Genomic DNA, 22,679 nt, shown 5'->3' with positions numbered 1-22,679 from the left:
GTGTGGTGTATTGTTGCTTTCAGTGTCCTGCTTTGACACAGACAACACCCTCCTGGACCCAAGGCCAAATGGTTTGGTCCAATTTGGTCCCAGTGAGTGGTTGCAGGTGTGTCTCCTGACAAACCTATACATTAACTTGAACCCCACCCTGACTCTTTTAGGATCCAGTAGAGCCACGGTGAGAGAGAGAGAATGATTTGTTTAACCCATTAAGACCTGGACCTGTGTCATTTTTAGATTTGAGCTAAAAAGCATTATTTTACACTTTGGGCTATTCAAAAATAGCAGATCTACAAGCTCATAGCGCGGCACCGAGTGCCGCGCTATGAGCTTGTAGATCTGCTATTTTTGAAAAATCATGAAAATGTGTGCAAATCTTTGAATATACATATTTTTTAAAGCGAACATTTTTAACTCAAATCTTTGCTTCTGGGGGGTCCCTGGAACAAAATATTTTGATGGGGTCCGCGGCCAAATACATATCATTTTGGGGGTCCTTGACATGAAAAAGATTGAGCACCACTGATATAGAACCATACGTTTTTTCAGAATTCTGTAGAGATTTATGAGACATCGGCTTCAGGTCTCAATGGGTTAAATAAAGAACTTTAAACTCTGCTTTTTGGTGGTTTTCTGTTTGTCCATAACCCTACAAGTGTGCACCATTGATAGGCCATGTCCAAACAGTGACAGTGTGTGGTCACACTGTGACATTGCTATTCTTTAACTACAAGGTATACACTAGTATTAGACATTTTGATTTAGTCAACTATATAAACGGAACGGAAATTCTTCACGTTGATTTGAAAATACATGCTTATCAATAGAATAATCGCTATGAAAAAATAGTCGATACTTGTTGCATTCCCGCATTGTGTGTGTGTGTGTGTGTGTGTGTGTGTGTGTGTGTGTGTGTGTGTGTGTGTGTGTGTGTGTGTGTGTGTGTGTGTGTGTGTGTGTGTGTGTGTGTGTGTGTGTGTGTGTGTGTGTGTGTGTGTGTGTGTGTGTGTGTGTGTGTGTGGTAGTGACGTTGTGCTGACACTTAGTATTTCCCTTAATGAGAAGCAAGGCGAGCACAGCAGCACACCAGCTCCTGTCTGAACTAATGGCCCCACAGACACATCATTACAATGCAGACATTCACTGCTCATTGGGTGTAATGACTTTGTGTTGTGATGTTTGCTCTATTGTAGACCTAACAGACCTCCATACTGAGGAGGAGAGGAGAGGAGAGATGAGAGATTTGTCTTTTTTGAACTGATTCTATAATAATAACACAATTCAATCCTCATCCGTAACACTGTCTGGCATCTACAGCTCAATCACACCACACACACACACACACACACACACACACACACACACACACACACACACACACACAGTAGCCTAGTATATTCTGTCCATCCTTTACATTTCTCTTGTATCATGAGAGAGAGAGAGAGAGAGAGAGAGAGAGAGAGAGAAAGAGAGAGAGAGCATCTACACTACAGTATACAATATACGTGACCCGTTGTGAGTAGGGTTGTGAGTAGGGTTGCCAATCATCCCTTGTAATAAGGAATCATCCCTTATTTTAAAAACTAAAAGACTTGTTCCTCATTGAACAGATAAATAAGGGAATACACTCTGTTCCTTATTTGTAGGGAATCAATCAATGACTCTTATCTTACAACTTCAAACAGCTCATGTACATCTAGACTCTACGCTTATTAAACTAAGTTGTATCTGCACTGGGACTGCTTTTTACTGTCAATACCAAATATCTAAAAAAAAATAGCAGACCTACAAGCTCACAACGCGCCGCAAAGGCAGCCCGTTGTGAGCTTGTAGGTCTGCAATTTTCAAATGAAATGAGGCTTGGTTCCAACCCAGGCCCTAACGTGTATATATATATATACACTGTAAACTGGACCAAGAAGCCTGATTTATAGTGTGTTTAGCCTTAGCCTATACGTCGCTTGCCAAGAACAGAAGTGACCTACAAGCTAACAGCGCTGTTATCTTGTACACCGGCCGTATAAACCAACATTATAGATGTTAAGATCCATTTGGCACCGTCTGACCGACGTGTCTCTGCAGCCAGACCGGACCACACTCTGTCCAGACCGGACCACACTCTGTCCAGACTGGACCACACTCTGTCCAGACTCCACCTGACCTGGACAGCAGTGGTGGAGAAAGTACTCCAATGTTTTACTCAAGTAAAAAGTATCAATACTTCAATGTAGAAGTACTCTGTTACAAGTAAAAGTCCGGAACTTCAAAATGTACTTGAGTAAAAGTACGAAAGTATTGGCGTCAAAATGTACTTAAAGTACCAAAAGTAAAAGTACTAAAATGCTTGAAAATAGCCGGTCTACAAGCTCACAACGCGTCGCACCGCGACGCGTTGTGAGCTTGTAGATCTGCTATTTTCAAATAGCCTAGGTATAAAATAGGGCTGAAGTGTGTGTTTAAAGTGTACGCGTAAAGTATGTATGGTTTATAACATAATGATTTATATCAAAAGACATTATGTTCTCTACCTGTAGAACACAATGCATTTTGCAGTGTTTAGATTAACAATGTGAAAACAGTCTGACATCACAGTATACCGTATATCACTTGATACTGTTTTGACTTGATCTTAAGTACATCGTTGAAATATTATAAATGACATATATAATATCAAATATTGCATGCATGCAATTTGAACGCCCAGAGTAGATCAGAACTTCCTGTCCGTCCTTGTTCTTAGAGTCCTGCTGTCCATCCGTGTGTGTGTGTGTGTGTGTGTGTGTGTGTGTGTGTGTGTGTGTGTGTGTGTGTGTGTGTGTGTGTGTGTGTGTGTGTGTGTGTGTGCGTGTGTGTGTGCGCGCGTGTGTGTGCGCGTGTGCGTGCGCGCTTGTGTGCAATGCGTGCGTGTGTGCGTGTGCGTACGCACACACGTGCGTGTGTGTGTGTGTGTGTGCGTCACCCAGATACCAGCTCGCCGACAGCCTAACGATTGGCGCTGTGGGCGCCACGCCCCCTCTATCCCTCATTTGGAAGAAGAAGCATCATCACACACAACAGGCCTTCGCTTGATTTAATACAGTCTTCACTGTTACCACGGATACGGCTGTCAGGCGAACACAGAGGAGGGCTTTTTATGTTTTTTTCTGTATATGAGTGACAGCCCAGAGATTAATGTCTCACGCTATCTCTGTGAGAGACTAGGATGTTTTATAACAGTCTTATGTATGTTATCTCTATGCTGTTGTGTGCTATGTAGTCTTATGTTATCTCTATGCTGTTAATTCAGTGGCGTGCACAGACACTTTGAGGTGCAGGTGCTCAAGTAAAGAGAAAAGGGCACCTTGCGCGGCGCGCGGAACCGCCGGCTAACTTAGTAGTGTGTGTTTAAGATTATACTTTTTTTTGTTTACTTGGTATGCTCTTTTTTCCCTCTACACCTATACCTCTTTGCCAAAAATAGCCTATCTACAAGCCCACAACGCCTCGCGTTTTGGGCTTGTAGATCTGCTATTTTTGGCTAAATTTCTCCTCAGAAAAGGGATGCTAGGTTTCGAGTGGTTATGGTAAAAAGAAAAATCATATCACATAAAGATTTGGTGGACCCCCTGTAGTAACTCTGAGGACCCCCTAGGGGTCCCGGACCCCCTGTTGAAGACCCCTGCTGTAAACTGGAAAAAAAACACTTTTTTCCCCTTTTTTTCAAAAGGGCACTTCTGGTCAAGAGGGCAAGTGCTCTAGCACTACCTAGAGTCTATCTGTGCACGTCCCTGGCTGTTATGTGCTATGTAGTCTCATGTTATCTCTATGAGAGACTATAATCAGTGGTCTAAAGTTACTAAGTACATTTACTCAAGTACTGTACTTAACTCGTTTACCCAGTACCCAGTAAGGATTATCTTACCTTTTCAAGTATTCACAGAATAGTTATCTCCAGTATGATTGGTCCCCTGATGGTTGCTAATCACAGAGGGTTTTCAGGTGTGGTTTAACACATGTCAACAAGGTCATTGTGACCTTGTTGACATGTGTTGTTTGATGTTTGAAGATGACATGTTTCACTCAAAAATACATGGTAAAAAAAATGTTTTACTTCTATATCCACCTAGCCTACATCTCAGAGGCAAATATTGTACTTTTACTCCACTACAATTATTTGAAAACGTACTACTTACTAGTTACTTTGTAGATTTCGATTATGATTACAAAACATACATTAACCACTTCAGCCCCTATATATATTTAGGCCATTTGAAAATAGCCGATCTACAAGCTCACAATGTGTTGCGATACGATGCATTGTGAGCTTGTACATCGGCTATCAAATTGATAAACGTATTTGGTCGCCGAAACCCCGTTTGAATAGATGTGGTGCCAACATCTATTCAAACAGAGGATCCTAAACCTATAAACCTAAGTCTATAGGGTTTCCAGGAAGGCTTTGATCAAATCTCACACCAAGTCTCAAGTCGTGTACAGAATGTTTACAGTCAGGCAGCGTGGACTTTGCTGTGCCAGCACTGTAAATCTGACCTGACAACTGTTATTTAGACCAGTGGTTCTCAACATAACATGGGGGGGTCCCAGATGACAGCGAATTGACAATTTAAGAACTTTTAACATATTTTTAATACCTATTTTCTTTGGTCAAATAACACAAGAGGCAAACATTTTGAAAATAGCCGATCTGCAAGCTCACAACGCCTCGCCTTGTGAGTTGAGTCAAACAAAATGTAATGCCTCAACTCCTACAATTCCAAGTGCTTGTCAGACTGGGGGGTCCCCAGTTTAAATATGATTATGTTGGGGGGTCCCCAGTTCAAATATGATCATTTTGCGGGGTCGCAGCCTGAAAAGGTTGAGAACTCCTGATTTAGACCACATATTCATTGATTGATTGATTGAATATTTTATTTAGAAGTTTGCAGAGAAAAAAGCACAAGGAATTAGAGTTCACAGTACAAGGTCAACTAGATAGATATAGCCTATCATATTCTGACTGTCATCTAAGGATATGCAGACACATAGATAAGATAAGATGTTTATTGTCACTGCAGGAACATGCAACAACATTTTGTTTAGTGCATCCACTTAAAATCATTATATATCTACGTGTGTGTGTGTGTGTGTGTGTGTGTGTGTGTGTGTGTGTGTGTGTGTGTGTGTGTGTGTGTGTGTGTGTGTGTGTGTGTGTGTGTGTGTGTGTGTGTGTGTGTGCGTACATGCGTACGTGCGTGCGTGCGTGTGCGCGCGTGCGTTTTCACTTAAAAGTATGCAGCCTAAGGCAAAACATTATATTATTTCAAAGACCACACAGCCGCTCAGTCATTATGTCCCTAAATAGGTATTTTCAAATTGTTTGCAGTTAACAGGGGGTTTAACAGTTTCTTTTGGATCTAATTTCACTTTCTCTTTCATTTTGATATAGCCTCGCCGGGCTCTACCGGGCGACATAATTACAAGCAATTAATATTTATGAAGCTACACGTTTTCAGGGATGTATTAATTAAATATTCAGAGCTCAGCAGGAGGTCACATTTCTCCATGGCAGCATTCATTGTGTTGTTGACCAGCAGCACTGATTCCTTTTTTCCATTCTGCATATTTCACACTTTCCTTTGAAGGCTAGCTGCCAAACACAACTAATTGGTCGTTCCTGCATCCAGTATACTGTTAGGTCTGTCATGATGATGAACTGTCAAGACGCACGGTGCCATTTCAACATGTGGAGAAAAAAAGTATACTCAAATGTTTCTTACTTGAGTAGAAGTATGATATCAATGATGCAATGTAGACATACTCTGTTACAAGTAAAATGCCTGTTTTCAAAATGAGTAAAAGTACAAAAGTATTGGCATCTAAATATACCTAAGCTACCAAATGTAAAAGTACTAAAATGTTTGAAAATAGCCGATCTACAAGCTCACAACGCGTCGCGATGCGACGCGTTGTGAGCTTGTAGATCTGCTATTTTCAAATGGCCGAAATGTAGGCTATATATATTTATAGGGCTGAAAGTGGTTAACGTATGTTCTGTAATAATAATCAAAATCTACAAAGTAACTAAAGTTTTCAAATAATTGTAGTGGAGTAAAAAGTACACTATTTGCCTCTGCGATGTAGTGGAGTAGAAGTAAAAGTGCTGACAATTGGAAATACTCTAGTAAAGTAAAAAATACCTCACAATTGTACTTAAGTATTGTACTTGAGTAAATGTGCTTTACACCATTGCGTATTACTGTGGAAATATGAATGTTTTATGAGTCCCCTCATCCACGGTGACTCTGGAGACTATGTCTGTGTTGAATGTCAACTCATACATAGTGACCAGCTGTCTCTCTATATAATGGTCATAAAAATACAAATAAAAACCCTCTGTCCAGCTGTAGCACTGTAGATATTGTTGTTGTCAGGTAGAAACCTTGTATGACCAAAACTGTTACTTTTCAGAAAAATAAAAAATAAAATGTTCCAATGGATCCAATCCTTGTTAATACTTGTCATTGGTTAAAGGTAGGGTAAGTGATTTTCTTTGGTTAAAATAAGTGTTAAATAGCTCTATATTCTGATAGTACTCATTGCTATAGAGTGTTTGTTCAGTAAAATGAGTCTCCTTGTCTCTCCAAGTTTATCCAATCAGGATAGAGAACTCAATCAGGATATAGAAGTGATGACACTAAGAAATGAGCAGGCAAAATTGGAACTGGAACACTAAAAAAAGAAGCATAAAAGTGAGTACTTTATCATGATTGACTGAGATTTTGACACCTACCGGCAAATGTATTTTCTGTTTATTAAAGAGCTGGAGAGACGGGGAGACTCCTGTTACTGAACAAACACTCTATAGCAATGATTACTATCAGAATATAGTGCTTTAACCTTTTAACAAAAAAACTTTTGTTTTAACCCAAAAATATCACTTATACCTTTAAATAGTTATCATATCCACAGACACAGTTCACCGCTTACTTTCAATTTTGTGCTAAAATTGCAAACAAATTGCAGATCTACAAGCTTTTGTTGTGTTACGCTTTGAACACTCTCAGAGTTACAGACCCATAAAGAACCCCCAAAACCCTAAATAACCCAAGAGAACCAGAGAGTCCCTGTACCTCCCTTAGAGAACCAGTACAGGTATATATATATACTGTATAGGAGTATATAGGAATCATTACAGGGAACCTTTAAGGAATCAGACCGTTAGATCCGGGAACGCATCTGTGTCATTTTAGATTTCTTTGGGCTATTCCAAAAATAGCAGATCTACACTATATGAGCTTGTAGATCTGCTATGTTTAACCCATTAAGGCCTGAGGTTCCGATTCTACAAAATGTCTTCTAAATCAGTTTCTAAAAACTGTTTTTTTTTTAAACTTATGTTGCTATGTCAGTGGTTTTCAAACTTTTAAATGTCAAGGACCTCAAAATGTATGTGTATTAGGCCGCGGACCCCCATCTCAAAATATGTTGTTCCAGGGACCCCCCATAAGCAAAGATTTGAGTTACAAATGTTCGCTTTAAAAATATATATATTAAAAAATGTGCACACATTTTCTCAATTTTTCAAAAATAGCTGATCTACAAGCTCATAGCGCGGCACTCGGTGCCGCGCTATGAGCTTGTATATCTGCTATTTTTGAATAGCCCAAAGTGTAAAATAATGCTTAATGTATTAAGAGGGAGTGGTTAAAATCCTATCGTCGCAGCTGTTATCTATTAGTCTGCAAAGGACGATAACAACCAAACAGAACATAACGTTTGCTATGGTAGATCTGTAGCTCTATGGTAGATCTGCAAACCCACGCGGTATCGTTAAGAAGCAGACATATTGCTCTGCAAGCCGTCTTCATCTGGAACTAATGTTATCATCAGGCACACAACCGTTGTCCTGTCCATCAACATGTGGGCGTGTCTGTTCTGTTCTTTTATCTTCACTATTCTCTATTCCTTTTGATCTATTTTAATCACATCTATTTTTTATTGCACTGCTGTACTTGTAACTGTATATTAAAGGAGTAGTTCACCCCAAAAAATACTTATTTTCTATCAATTCACACACACACACGCGCGCGTGCGCGCGCGCACGCACACACACACACACACACACACACACACACACACACACACACACACACACACACACACACACACACACACACACACACACACACACACACACACACACACACACACACACACACACACACACAGCTGTTCTCTGGTCATTAGAAACACACATGACAGTTATGGAGGAGATGAGCACTGAATGAGTTTGACATTTGATTTAACACAACAGCAATAAAATGATGAAACATAATAAATCCACTCAGTATGAAGAGGATCTTAATGACGTGTGTGTGTGTGTGTGTGTGTGTGTGTGTGTGCGTGCGTGCGTGCGTGCGTGCACGTGCGTGCGTGCGTGCGTGCGTGCGTGCGTGCGTGCGTGCGTGCGTGCGTGTTTTAAGTATCCTGGAGTGTCTGCTTCATACCACTGTGATCATATATAGGAAATCAGTCTGAATGCACAGTACAGCCTCTCAGGCCCGATACATTCTGTTGTTTTGGACTAAAAACATCCACCACACATTCAGACAGGCAACGCTGAGGCAGGAACATGAGTGGAGAGAATTGGAAGCGAGATTAGGACAAGAGGAGAGAGAGAGAGAGAGAGAGAGAGAGAGAGAGAGAGAGAGAGAGAGAGAGAGAGAGAGAGAGAGAGAGAGAGAGAGAGAGAGAGAGAGAAAGAGAGAGGGAGAGGGAGAGATAAAGAGAGGGAGAGGGACAGAGAGAGAGAGAGAGAGAGAGAGAGAGAGAGAGAGAGAGAGAGAGAGAGAGATACAATGGTGAATTCAGGCCGGCGGCACTAGCCTAATTTCCACACACTTTCCAGACACTGTGTCAAGCATGACGATGTGTGAACGCTGAATTAAATGGCCGTTTGGAATTTCAATAACAGTGTTGAGGGAGAAAAAAGGAGAAAAAAGGAGGCCGGGTTGACCTGAGAGAAAAGTTAACTTCGGTTTACTTTCTCTCTTCTCTTTGGACAACAATGGAAAACACCAGGGAAGCAAAAGGAAAGGCAAAAAAACAGGAAAACAAAAATGGATGACAAGAAGAGGAACGCAGTGTAGGGAGAAGGATCGAACTAAAATGTGTGTGGGGCGAGATAATGAATAAATCGGGAACAATAAAGAAACGTTTTCGAGAGCCCGCGCTACGCTGCTATGTAAACACACAGGAATAAGGACACCTGCTGTGTGTTGTTGGTGTGATTAGAGCATTGGTTCTCAAAGTGGGGTCCGAGGACCCCCAGGGGTACTTGAGGGGGTTCCATGGGGTCCCACGCTAAATGATAGACAGGGACCAAATGGACCCTTATGGGTCTGTAACTCTGAGAGTGTACAAATGGAACCAAATGGACCCTGACGGGTCCATTTGGTTCCATTTGTACACTCTCAGAGTTAAACTAACATTGATTTTACAATATGAATTGGGGTCCCAGAGACATACATGTCATTCAATAGGGGTCTGTAGCCTAATGCATGTCAAACTGGGGGTCCTTGAAATTAAAATGGTTGAGAATCACTGCTAGAGAGCCGTGAAAATCTTCTCTTATGGGGGTCCCTGGCTTATCTTTTCAAATGGGGGTCCGCGGTCTAATAAGTGTCTATTTGGGGGTCCTTGGCACGGAAAAAAAGAAGACAGTTCCACACACGGCCTGCATGAGAATCACCACGCTACGCCTCTGTAGGCAGAGAGTGTGTTAACGTTACCATTAAGACCTGAGGCGAACAACTTTTGGGTGAAAAAAAATGTTCAAGATTTTTCAAAAATAGCAGATCTACAAGCTTGAGCTTGTATATATGCTATTTTTGAATAGCCAAAGAAATCTAAAGTGACACAGATGCGTTCCAGGTCTTAATGGGTTAAAGGCCATACCATGTCTTCATTTAAACTCTGAGAGAAACAAACCTTCAGACCTAAAAACAGACCCAGATAAGAGCCCTTGGGGGTCCGCAGCCAAATACCGAACTTGCACTAGTATCAGACTACTAAAGAGGCTTCCATCGTCCGAGCATGTCCAGTGTCTTCTCTACATCATGCTGTGTTGTTTTCCTGCTTCTGTGATCCACCGGGCTGGCCTACGATTGGCTGAGAGGCACGACAGTAGATCTCTTTATTCTGTCCATTCAATTCTCCTGTGAATGAACCAGGAAAACGGTCCATTTCTCACATTCTGTGAGAAATTCACTCACAAGAATAGTAATACAAGTACACACACACACACACACGCGCGCGCACACGCACGCGCACACACACACACACACACACACACACACACACACACACACACACACACACACACACACACACACACACACACACACACACACACACACACATATCTTTGGGTAATAGTTACAACGTGTAAATGTGCTGATAATATCAAAGATCATATCAGCACATATCCATTGAGGCGGTCGGTTGTGGTTTGGTGTTATTATCTATGTAATATCTACACTGTCCATAGAGAGATGACACGCCGTCAGATGCAGACGTTGCCTTCCATACTGTATGGAGGGGGGGGGGGGGGGGGGGGGTAATGGTGCAGCGTGGTGCTGATGATTGGGGCGGAGGAGGACGGTAGCGGGCGGATAGCGTTCCTTTGGGGAACACATGGTTCAGTGACTGCCATAAGTATGATGAATGGAACGCCGTGTGTGACTCACTTAACTCTACCAGCCCTGAACTGAACACTCACCGGACGCACGGACAGACAGACGGACGGACGGACGGACGGACGGACGGACGGACGGACGGACGGACAGACAGACGGATGGGTGAGAAATGACGGGAATGAAAACTCCCCCGTTTCCCCAAAGTTTGATCTTCTTTTCACTTACATTACCCTTAGATCTGTTGTGAGGAGATCTGTCTACTCTTCACTCTAACCCATTTGGACCTGGAAAGCATTTCGATCATAGCTATACATACTATATACATGTAGCAACATAGGTTTTTCAGAAAACGTAGGATTTAGAAGGCATTTTGTTTGTTGTCGGGCAGAAAACCTGTTATCTCCATTCTCTAACTTTTTGTGTGTTTTTTCGTAAATTAACGCCCCTAGTTGATCATACCACCGGGTCACACAAAACCCACTGAGCATTTTCCGGGCTATTAGACGTCTAAAATACGTCTAAGGGCTAGTCTAAAACGGGGTTTTAATTCGTCTAACAGTGAAAGTTTTTTAAAGGTCTAGGCTTAGCCTAGACGTTGAATAGCTGTTTTTTAAGCGTCTATTTATAGACCGTCTATATTATAGCCGTTGAAATGACGTCTATAATATAGACGTCTATATACAGACACTTAAAAAACAGCTAATCAACGTCTAGGCTAATAACCCTGTTTTAGACGGAGGTCTAATAGCCGACTATGGCTCAGTGGGAAGTACAAAAAGCTCAAAACGCGTCGCTTCGCGCCACGTTTTGAGCTTGCAGATCTGCTACACCAAGTAGAATCGTTCTACGCCACACCAAGACAGATGAAGAGGAAGAGATTATTGTTTATGGTTGGTGTCCAGTGGTGGATAAAGTACTCAACCCCAGCAGTACTCGAGTCAAAGTACAGATACTCTTGGTCAAATAATACTCCACTACAAGTCAAAGTTGCCAAGTCAAATTTGGACTTGAGTACTATGGAGTAGAAAAAATGTCAGCACTTGTGCAGGAAACCGGGTTCAAATCCAGGGGTAGAAGAGTAAAGTTACATTGTGCAGTTTTAAAGTACAGTAGTCAGGTAAATGTACTCGGTTCCAGTATATCACACTGATGGCCACATCATCATCATGTAACTGTTGAAGAAATAACATTTATATTATATTAAGGTGGTCTCGGCTGCAGTCCAGTCATTTCTAGGCCATGGCCCACTTTAGATCACACACACACACACACACACACACACACACTCCGAGGAGAAACAAGACTGTGTGTGTGTGTGTGTGTGTGTGTGTGTGTGTGTGTGTGTGTGTGTGTGTGTGTGTGTGTGTGTGTGTGTGTGTGTGTGTGTGTGTGTGTGTGCGTGTGCGCGTAAATGTGTAAGTGCGTGCGTGGATGAATGGCCACTTACTTCACATCTCTACACACACACACACACACACACACACACACACACACACACACACACACACACACACACACACACACACACGGTAAAATGTGTGTTAATTAAAGTCAGAGAGTGTAAAATCGACCTATTTCTTCAGTGCACACAGGTGTTATACTGTGACGTGTTCTACGACGTGATCTAAATGCACCTTTAATGCTTTTCATAAACTTTTATGTTCCTGTAAAAAGCAGCCTGCAGACATGATGATGATGATGAGGATGAGGATGATGCTCTGACACGCATAGCAACAGCACAGCACAGCGCAACGCAGCGCAACGCAGCGCAACGCAACGCAACGCAACGCAACGCAGCGCAGCGCAGCACAGCATAGCATAGTATAGTGGAGGCTTGTCTGCCATTTTCTCGCCTCCAATATGTAGAGCGTTTTGTCCCTAATCAACTCAACACTCATCCACTGTGCTTTACATTAATACACAATCAGTACACAAGACACATGGGGATCCTGTGTGATGCGTTCACACTGCCACAGAGCTACAGGCGATCCTGTATGGCAGGGGTGGGCAACTTTGTAGATGGTGAGGGCCACAAAATGTCCTCAATCACTCTGGGGGGCCGCATTGTTTATTGGCAGGGACTCCCCCCCCCCCCCCCCCCCCCGTTGACAAAAAAAACCCCAAAAAACGGTCCGGGGGGCGGTGCGCCGGTTCGGACCAAAATGCAAAATGCAAAAAGAAAAACCTTTTTTTTTTGTTTTTGGCCAAAACACATTTCATTTCAAAGGGCCAAGTCCACACAGTTTGTTTTGTGTCTCCAGCAGAGTTTCTGTCTCTATCTCTCTCTGGAAGAGGTTGCACATGAACTCTGCAGCCGCACTGCGGCGCTCCAACACAAACAATACCAATACAAAGACGAGGAATAAGAAGAATAAAGTAGAAGTTACGTGTGGTTGCAGGTGTAGACTTGGCCAAAAAACAATTTAAAACATTTTTGGGGGGGGATTTTGGCCTGGGGCCGCATTGAGTGAGGGTGCGGGCCGCATGCGGCCCGCGGGCCGCCATTTGCCCATCCCTGCTGTATGGTGTGTTCACACTGCCACAGAGCTACAGGCTATCCTGTATGGTGTGTTCACACTGCCACAGAGCTACAGGCTATCCTGTATGGTGTGTTCACACTGCCACAGAGCTACAGGCTATCCTGTATGGTGTGTTCACACTGCCACAGAGCTACAGGCTATCCTGTATGGTGTGTTCACACTGCCACAGAGCTACAGGCTATCCTGTATGGTGTGTTCACACTGCCACAGAGCTACAGGCGATCCTTTATGGTGTGTTCACACTGCCACAGAGCTACAGGCGATCCTTTATGGTGTGTTCACACTGCCACAGAGCTACAGGCGATCCTTTATGGTGTGTTCACACTGCCACAGAGCTACAGGCGATCCTGTATGTGTTCACACTGTCACAGAGCTACATGTTGTTCCATGTTGAGCTGAGGCTTCAACTGCAGCTACAAAACCACCAAGTTGTTGTTTAACTCATCGACCGCCATTGACCAGTCACTCGTCACGTGGTGTTTTAAGTGGTTTGCGATAGAGGGCGCTGTTCCGCAGCCTGTGAATCATGATAATGAGTACAGCCAAAGATCACGTGATCACACCAACATCAAGATGGTTTAGTTACCGTGTAGGCCTATAGGATTTCTAAAAAGAAACATTTCTCTGCTTTCTGTTGCTTTTTGGCGAAAACAAGTTACATTCAACTGTCAATAACTGTGGAACGGATTATCGCAACAGCACTTGTCTGTTTTTCCCTATTCTACACTCACAGCTTGAGTATCTCAGTGAGTACTGAGTAGTATAGGGTTAGCATCCTTTAGGATTTTAACGATTCCGGTTCCTTAAAGATCCCTTCTCAACGGTCCAATTCCTTAACGGTTCCCTTTGACCATCCCTATAGGGGGTTCCAAATGGATCCTTACAGGTCTGTAACTCTCAGAGTCATGGTGGTACTTGAAATGTTGAGAACCATTTGACCGTTGAGTAATTGTAGAGCAGACGTGAAGACTCAACTGATTCTTGATTAATTGTCTAAAACCTCCTCTCCTCTCCTTTCTCCTATCATCACTATTATTTTTTTTATTCCGTGATAAAAGGCAGATGCATGCAGGACCCTCTGCCACTAGAAATAGACCCCATTAATCACATCCACTTACAATCAATCGATCTGTATCTGCTTCCCCCATGTGTCACAGAGCATGGCTCCCCTCCGGATACACACAACCCATTTATCTGCTTCCCCCCTTTATGTGTTAAAAAGCTTCAACACGGATCTCAATTATACTTGATTTGGCCTCCATGTTGAAGAGAGTGGATGGAGATAAAGGCTGGTGCCCTGGTGGCATGATGGTGCTAAGGCAGGGGTCTTCAACAGGGGGTCCTCAGAGTAACTAAAGGGGGTCCGCCAAATATTTGTGTGATGGGGAACATTAGCCGAAAATAGCAAGATCCACAAGCTCACAACGCCTCGCGCTGCGAGGCGTTGTGAGCTTGTAGATCTGCAATTTTCGGAGAATTGGTGTAGAGGGAAAAAATAAAAAGGCATATTTTCGGAGAGTTGGTGTAGAGGGAAAAAGAAAAGGCCTGGGGTCAAGTTGACTAACTATTGAGGGTTTCAAAGGCTAACTGTCAGATTTTTTTTTTTTTTTACGTGAATCCACCATATTGGAACAAGTCTATGAACCTACAGTATCTTTGAAATCTAAGGAAAATGTAATCTGCAACACAATCTATATTCAATATGTAGTGGGGGGGGGGGACCCCCTGCTTCATCTCTCTCTCAGCTAGGGGGTCCTTCGCGTGAAAAAAAACGTTAAAGACACCTGGTTTCATAGGAGGACCTGCAACATGGATTTACATGGAAAACCTTTCATTCATAAATGTTAGGATCACGGCCCCCTATAGACCATATTCACACGGCGGCCATATTGGAATTTAACATTGAAAGTGCCGCCACCCGGGGTGGCTACTTTCATTGACTTCATAGAAACATGGCCGCCTTGTGAATATGGTATATTGTGTCCATGATGTGACTGTTCAGCCACTGAGTGTGCCTCTGCCCCTTCCTTGCCCTGCTCCTCCTATTTCCCCTCAGCCAATCACGTGCTCTCCCTTCTGCCTGAGGCCAAGACTCTGATTGGCCTGAGTGCTGTCACCTGTGAAGACCAGCTGAGCCTGGTTGGGTGACGAGCTCCTGAGACTATATAAAGACTGTGTTTTTCTGTGTGTTCAGTGCCGGGTCATAAGATGTGTGTCAGGTCCTCTGTGATGTTGCCAGTGTCTTGTTTTTAGTTCAGTTTGTTGTATTAGTTACCAGAGTGTTTGACTGAGTTCCTACACTTGGGTCCTACAACACCTCCCCTTCCTGACAATAAAGAGGTGCACCGACTGCAGTGATCATTTCATCAACTAAAACTAAGACGAAAAATGTCCGTCGACCAAACAGTTTTCACTGACGACACTAAGCTATGATGACAAAAACTATGACTAAATATACTGACAATTTCCTCAACAGATTAAACACTAGTTGAAAATGTTAGGGAGGAACTAGTGGAGAAGAGATCCAGAACTAAAAATAGCCGCTTGAAGATCAGCTATTTTCGGCACACAGCTAGGTATAAATCAGGCATTACAACGCCATCAAGGCCCGCCAAAATACATTTTAGAAAAAATCTAAAATCTTATATTTAGTCAACTAGAAAAAATAGACTATAAGTAAAACCTTTCAGAATGACTAAAATATGACTAAGACTAAATTGAATTTTATTGAAAACTGTCAGATTGAGCACTGGTGTACTGTAAGTGTCCTTGTCTCCACAACTTTGCTGCTACAGGATCATTATTAAACCTTTAAGACCGGGAACGCATCTGTGTCATTTTAAGATGTATTTGGCTATTCAAAAATAGCAGATCTACAAGCTCATAGCGCGGCACTCGGTGCCGCGCTATGAGCTTGTAAATCTGCTATTTTAGAAAAATCGTGAACATTTCTGCAAATCTTATATTTTTTAACATTTTTAACTCTGTTACAACTTCTGGGGGTCCCTGGAATTTAATATGTTGAGATGGGGGGGGGGGGGGGGTCCACGGCCAAATACATCATTTTTATATTATAGCAACATGCTATTAGCATTTAGAAGCCATTTGTAGAATCCCCCAGAAGCAAAGATTTGAGTTACAAATGTTTGCTTTAAAAAAAATGTACACAGTATATTCAAAGATTTGCACACATTTTCACGATTTTTCAAAAAATAGCAGATCTACAGATCTACGAGCTTGTAGATCTGCCGCTATTTTTGAATAGCCCAAAGAAATCTAAAATGACACGGATGCGTTCCCGGCTTTAACGGGTTAAAGGGCCCCATAAAGTGTCTCTTTCAGCCAGAGAGCCAGAGAGCTGCGTTGCGTGCTATGGTCGTGTTTATACTTCACTAGATTCACTGTTGAACTGTTGAACTGCCTCTGAGTGTGAGAGCTGTTGCCTCCAAGACCTGATGAATAATGCAGGGATTGGGAGAAAGCAACACGTTAGCACAATGCTAGTACTATAAAACCACCTTTCCTCTTCCTTTTTAAGAGTAATCCTTATCCTTTCTTCTTTTTTTTAAATAAATATTTTTATCCCACAATGGTGTAACCCATTTTTTTCACCCAGTGCCAATTGCCTATGTAATGCTGGGCGCTACTCTCCCTCTGCCAGCCTGGGGAGAGCCCAGAACTGAGCTCATGCTCATCCCCGGTAGGACGTAGCGCGTGGAAGGAACACGTTATTCAAACCAGTTCCTTTCTTGTGTCTCTCTCTATCTCTCTATCTCTCTCTCTCTCTCTCTCTCTCTCTGAGGTCAGTGTGTTGCCCGGGTCAGCTTCCTGTCTATTTATAACAACAAAAGAACACGGCTCATCTTGGCAACAATTCTGTCTGTTCTTCCCTCCCGTGTGTGTGTGTGTGTGTGTGTGTGTGTGTGTGTGTGTGTGTGTGTGTGTGTGTGTGTGTGTGTGTGTGTGTGTGTGTGTGTGTGTGTGTGTGTGTGTGTGTGTGTGTGTGTGTGTGCCTCACTGTATACACAGTGTACTCACACACACATACACACTTCATCTTGTGTGTTTGATATGAGACTTAACCTATCACATCTTTGTTTGCTATGCTCATACTCTAAGTGCAATCGTGTGCGTGCGTGCAATTTACAATTTACCAGTTAGGCATATATAGGCCTACAATCTTTACTCTTTTTCCAGAGTGACACATCCATATAATACAGAGAGACAGTGTAGTGTCTCAGTAAACTATAGGATCATAGAATACAGAGAGACAGTGTAGTGTCTCAGTAAACTAGGATCATAGAATACAGAGAGACAGTGTAGTGTCTCAGTAAACTATAGGATCATAGAATACAGAGAGACAGTGTAGTGTCTCAGTAAACTATAGGATCATAGAATACAGAGAGACAGTGTAGTGTCTCAGTAAACTATAGGATCATAGAATACAGAGAGACAGTGTAGTGTCTCAGTAAACTATAGGATCATAGAATACAGAGAGACAGTGTAGTGTCTCAGTAAACTATAAGATCATAGAATACAGAGACAGTGTAGTGTCTCAGTAAACTATAGGATCATAGAATACAGAGAGACAGTGTAGTGTCTCAGTAAACTATAGGATCATAGAATACAGAGAGACAGTGTAGTGTCTCAGTAAACTATAGGATCATAGAATACAGAGAGACAGTGTAGTGTCTCAGTAAACTATAGGATCATAGAATACAGAGACAGTGTAGTGTCTCAGTAAACTATAGGATCATAGAATACAGAGAGACAGTGTAGTGTCTCAGTAAACTATAGGATCATAGAATACAGAGAGACAGTGTAGTGTCTCAGTAAACTATAGGATCATAGAATACAGAGAGACAGTGTAGTGTCTCAGTAAACTATAGGATCATAGAATACAGAGAGACAGTGTAGTGTCTCAGTAAACTATAGGATCATAGAATACAGAGAGACAGTGTAGTGTCTCAGTAAACTATAAGATCAAAGGTAAACCGAAAACCTCGCATCAGTCTAAACAGTATAATATCTAAAATCTATAATCTGCACAAACCATAGCATACCGGGTCAACAAAATGAGCCTATAGATAACATGCTGCATGTTAACCTTTGCATAACACTGCATGGTTGTCAAGGCCATAGGTCAAGGTGCTACGGGCTATGTGTGTGTGTGTGTGTGTGTGTGTGTGTGTGTGTGTGTGTGTGTGTGTGTGTGTGTGTGTGTGTGTGTGTGTGTGTGTGTGTGTGTGTGTGTGTGTGTGTGTGTGTGTGTGTGTGTGTGTGTGTGTGTGTGTGTGTGTGTGTGTGAGAGAGAGATTAGCGTCAGTCAGAGAGGTGACGGGGTCACAGTGCAGTGGGTCGGTAGGTAGGTAGGTAGCAGTCGTGTAAAGTAGCTAAGTACATTTACTCAAGTACTGTACTTAAGTAATGCTCTTTATGGGCGATTAGCTCAATCCCTGCTCTGCTGCTGCATGTTTCTCTGATCCTGCGCCGCCCGCCTAGTGGGCGGGGGGGGGGGGGGGGGGGCGGGGGGGGGGGGGGGGGGGGAGGGAGGAACGTGAGTGTGCCAGAGGATGAGGATTTAACCAGGAAACGTTAGAGAGCAGCATGGTAATCAGTGTAATCTCTGGAACTTGGCCTGTCTGTCGTTGTTGTTGATGTTGTAGTACTTGGAACACGGACATGATGACAACCAGTTGCCAGATACAGATAAACAAGCACCAGGTCTATGAAAACATGCCCAAAAGAGCTAGAGGATCAAACTATTATCCACGGCATCATTGTTTTTTTAACAACCTGCATGCTGTCTTTTTGCTTTCTGTGTTTGTTTTACCATCAAACGGCAGTGGCTCAGGGGTAGAGTGGCCGGGTAGAGTGAACTGGAAACCGCAAGGTTCCCAGTTCGATCCCGGGCTGGGGGGGGGGGGGCTCCCCCAGGCTCCCCCAGAGTTGTAGTGTGGAAGTGTCCTTGAGCAAGACGCTGAACCCCTAATTGCTCCCGATGAGCAGGTTGGTGCCTTGCATGGTTTCCTCCCCCATCGGTGTGTGAATGTGTGTGTGTGTGTGTGAATGTAATGCACAATCTACAGTATGTAAAGCGCTTTGGATAAAAGCGCTATATACTAAATGCACCATTTACCATTTAACCCATTAAGACCTGGAACGCATCTGTGTCACTTTTGATTTCTTTGGCTATTCAAAAATAGCAGATCTACAAGCTCATAGCGCGGCACCGAGTGCCGCGCTATGAGCTTGTAGATCTGCTATTTTTGAAAAATATTGAATATATTCAATTTTTTTAATTTAAAAAAAAAAAACTGTTAGACACTGTGTGACAATTCATACAACCTGAACCAGACAGACGCCTTAAGAGCATTCTTCACTACAACCTGATTAGGACAGACTGGTCCCTCCCTCTAGACACCAGTCTATCACAAACTCTTTAGCTTGAGATGATTCCTTTGTAACTTATGAAAAATTGTGATTTTGGGGGGATTTAAAAAAAAACAATAATTACAAACAAAATGAAGGAAACAAAAAATAAAGGGGTGTTCACGTGTGACCCGTATAAATGTGTTTGAGAAACAGTGCTCCAGACAGTCAGCCTCCAGACAGGTCTAGTGTAGTATAGTGTAGTGACCACTGACTGGAGAGACGGAGGGCAGCAGCAGCCAAATCGAACGGACCCCCAGACCCCCCCACTCCACTCCCCATGTAATTACTCACCCCCTGCCTCCCTGGGTCTCTAGTGCCTGCAGGTGGGATACTGACAGCCCCCCCCCCCCCCCCCCCCCCTCCACCTCCCCTCCCCCAACAGCTCTCCTCCATTGTCAGCCCCTCACTAGGAGTAATGAGGCACGCTACTCACTCTCACTCATACTGGTGTACACGTGTGCACGCGCACACACACACGCACACAAACGCACATGCACGTGCACGCACACACGCACACACGCACACACACACACACACACACACGCACACGCACACGCACACACACACACACACACACACACACACACACACACACACACACACACACACACACACACACACACACACACACACACACACACACGCGTGTACGGCTGTACGTTTGTGCACACAAATGCGTGCACACACACACCTGCATGCAAACACACACACACACACGCACGCACACACACACACACACGCACGCATGCACGCACGCACGCACGACACACACACACACACACACACACACACACACACACACACACACACACACACACACACACACACACACACACACACACACACACACACACACACACACACACACACACACACACACACACACACACACACACACACACTCACACACACACACACACTCACAGATTTGGTATGCATGTTGTGTGTGTGTGTGTGTGTGTGTGTGTGTGTGTGTGTGTGTGTGTGTGTGTGTGTGTGTGTGCGTGTGCGTGTGCGTGTGTGCGTGTGTGCGTGTGCGTGAGTGTGTAATAAAGGCAGAGTGTTATGGAGGAGGCAGTGGAACAAATCACAGCGACAATCTTTCTGTTCTTCATGGAGGCTTTATGTTCCTATATTCAAAGTTGTAAGCTGTGTTGCCAGATTATATGAGAGAAGCAAGCAGACAGAAACAAGCCCAAACGAAACAACTAGGTCGCATGATCTCTCTCACTCATTGAGACCAAATAAGCAACAACAACTACACTCTAGAAACAAGACCCACAACGACTAACATTTATAAGCGATTAGCCTACAGATAGAAAACAACAAGCCCAATCAGACGTGGGTACTCTGGCCGTACGTGTGATGAGAAACGCTCTTTTTCTTCATCAAAAGGAGAAGGTTGTAAATGAAAGGAGAGGAAAATGAAAGGAGGTCTGCTAATGGCCAGGATGATGTGGGAGGAACAGACGCGAACGGTCTATTACTCTAATGTCGAAGCAAGGGGGCGGGGGGTGCGGGTGTACCCGGAAGTTGAGACGCACTGTGATTGGCCAGTAGTCACTTTGAGTGGCAGTTGGGGCAAACGCAGTCAGTGGGTCAAACACAGTCCCCACCAAAAATATTTACGATTCTGTCCCTATCGGTACATAACTCGGACGGCGCTGAGTCGACTAGCAGACCTTCGGCCGGTCGTTGCGGGCACTCGCGCCTGGAGGCGCTCGGGCGCAACTCCTCGGCCTCAAGGTCTGCTGAGTCGGCGCGCCTCCGTCATGGTCCAAAAATATACTTTATCGGCGAAAAAAAGAAGTCCGCGGATGACTGAAAAAGTTTCACCCCAAGCGGGAGTCGAACCCAGCCTACCAATGGTAGTGGGGTGGGAGTCTAGTGATTAGCGAGGTGCGCCACTGAGGCCGGTGCCGAAATTGGGTATTTTGTTTGTATTAGAATGTGACGTCCTAACTCTTCTATTGTAGAAGAAAGAGGGCGGGGGCGCCTCGCCCCTTCGGGGCGAGGCTCCCGCCCCCTTGCTTCGACATTAGAGTAATACGCTGTTCGCGGAACAGACGGACACACTTTACACACAGAAGGCAGGGGATGGGGGAGGGGGGGAAGGGGGGGGGATAAACAAAGAACTGTGTAGTTTTGGCGTAGTACATGTGTTTGTATGCACGTGCACCCACGCATGCCTGCAAGCACGTATAGAGACAGAGACACATACACACACACACACACACACACACGCGCACACGCACACGCACACACACACACACACACACGTATGTGTGTGTGTGTGTGTGTGTGTGTGTGTGTGTGTGTGTGTGTGTGTGTGTGTGTGTGTGTGTGTGTGTGTGTGTGTGTGTGTTCTCCACCTCGGGCAGAGTGCCAGGCAGAACATGAACAGCTGGACGTTGGTTTCCACGTCTCTTCCCTCCAGAAACTCCAACAATTTGGCACTTGATGAATCAGAGGGAGAACAGAGATAGCTCCATCCTCCTCCTCCATCATAACGCACAGATAACATAACGCTCCTTCAGCAGCATCTGTGTGCATCTGTTCTGTTATCCATCTGATGTACACTACACTATGCTACGCTACGCTACGCTACACAACGCTATATGCTATGCTACGCTACACTAGCCTACACATGGATTTTCATCACTTATCCACAGCCATGTTGTTTCAGCCAGAGGCCTGATTTATAGTTTATTAGGGATCCCCATTAGTCCTGATTTATAGTTTATTAGGGATCCCCATTAGTCCTGATTTATAGTTATTAGGGATCCCCATTAGTCCTGATTTATAGTTTATTAGGGATCCCCATTAGTCCTGATTTATAGTTTATTAGGGATCCCCATTAGTCCTGTTTTATAGTTTATTAGGGATCCCCATTCAGGGACGTGCACAGATAGACTCTAGGTGGTGCTAGAGCGCCTGCCCTTTGCCCTCTTGATCAGAAGTGCCCTTTTGAAAAAAGGGCACAGCAGGGGTCTTCAACAGGGGGTCCTCAGAGTTACTACAGGGGGTC

General features: G+C 43.8%; 1 protein-coding gene across 1 annotated transcript in view; it reads right to left on the bottom strand.

Annotated features, from left to right (window-relative positions):
* thsd7aa (thrombospondin, type I, domain containing 7Aa) overlaps positions 1 to 5,600 on the bottom strand; it is a gene marked incomplete at both ends in the record, with an annotated part of 204,039 nt that extends 198,439 nt beyond the window's left edge. The window contains 3 exons of the mRNA XM_084080528.1: positions 1,205 to 1,211; positions 2,067 to 2,161; positions 5,534 to 5,600. Of these exons, the coding sequence (XP_083936654.1) occupies positions 1,205 to 1,211; positions 2,067 to 2,161; positions 5,534 to 5,600 (169 nt within the window). The remainder of the gene's footprint in view (positions 1 to 1,204; positions 1,212 to 2,066; positions 2,162 to 5,533) is intronic.
* Positions 5,601 to 22,679: the final 17,079 nt, after the last annotated feature.

Source organism: Gymnoscopelus microlampas, assembly GCF_963454915.1.
Source record: "Gymnoscopelus microlampas genome assembly, chromosome: 15".
NCBI classification, from domain to species: Eukaryota; Metazoa; Chordata; class Actinopteri; order Myctophiformes; family Myctophidae; genus Gymnoscopelus; species Gymnoscopelus microlampas.
The sequence above is the reverse complement of the archived record's forward strand: the minus strand, read 5'-3'. Positions and strand labels throughout refer to the sequence as shown.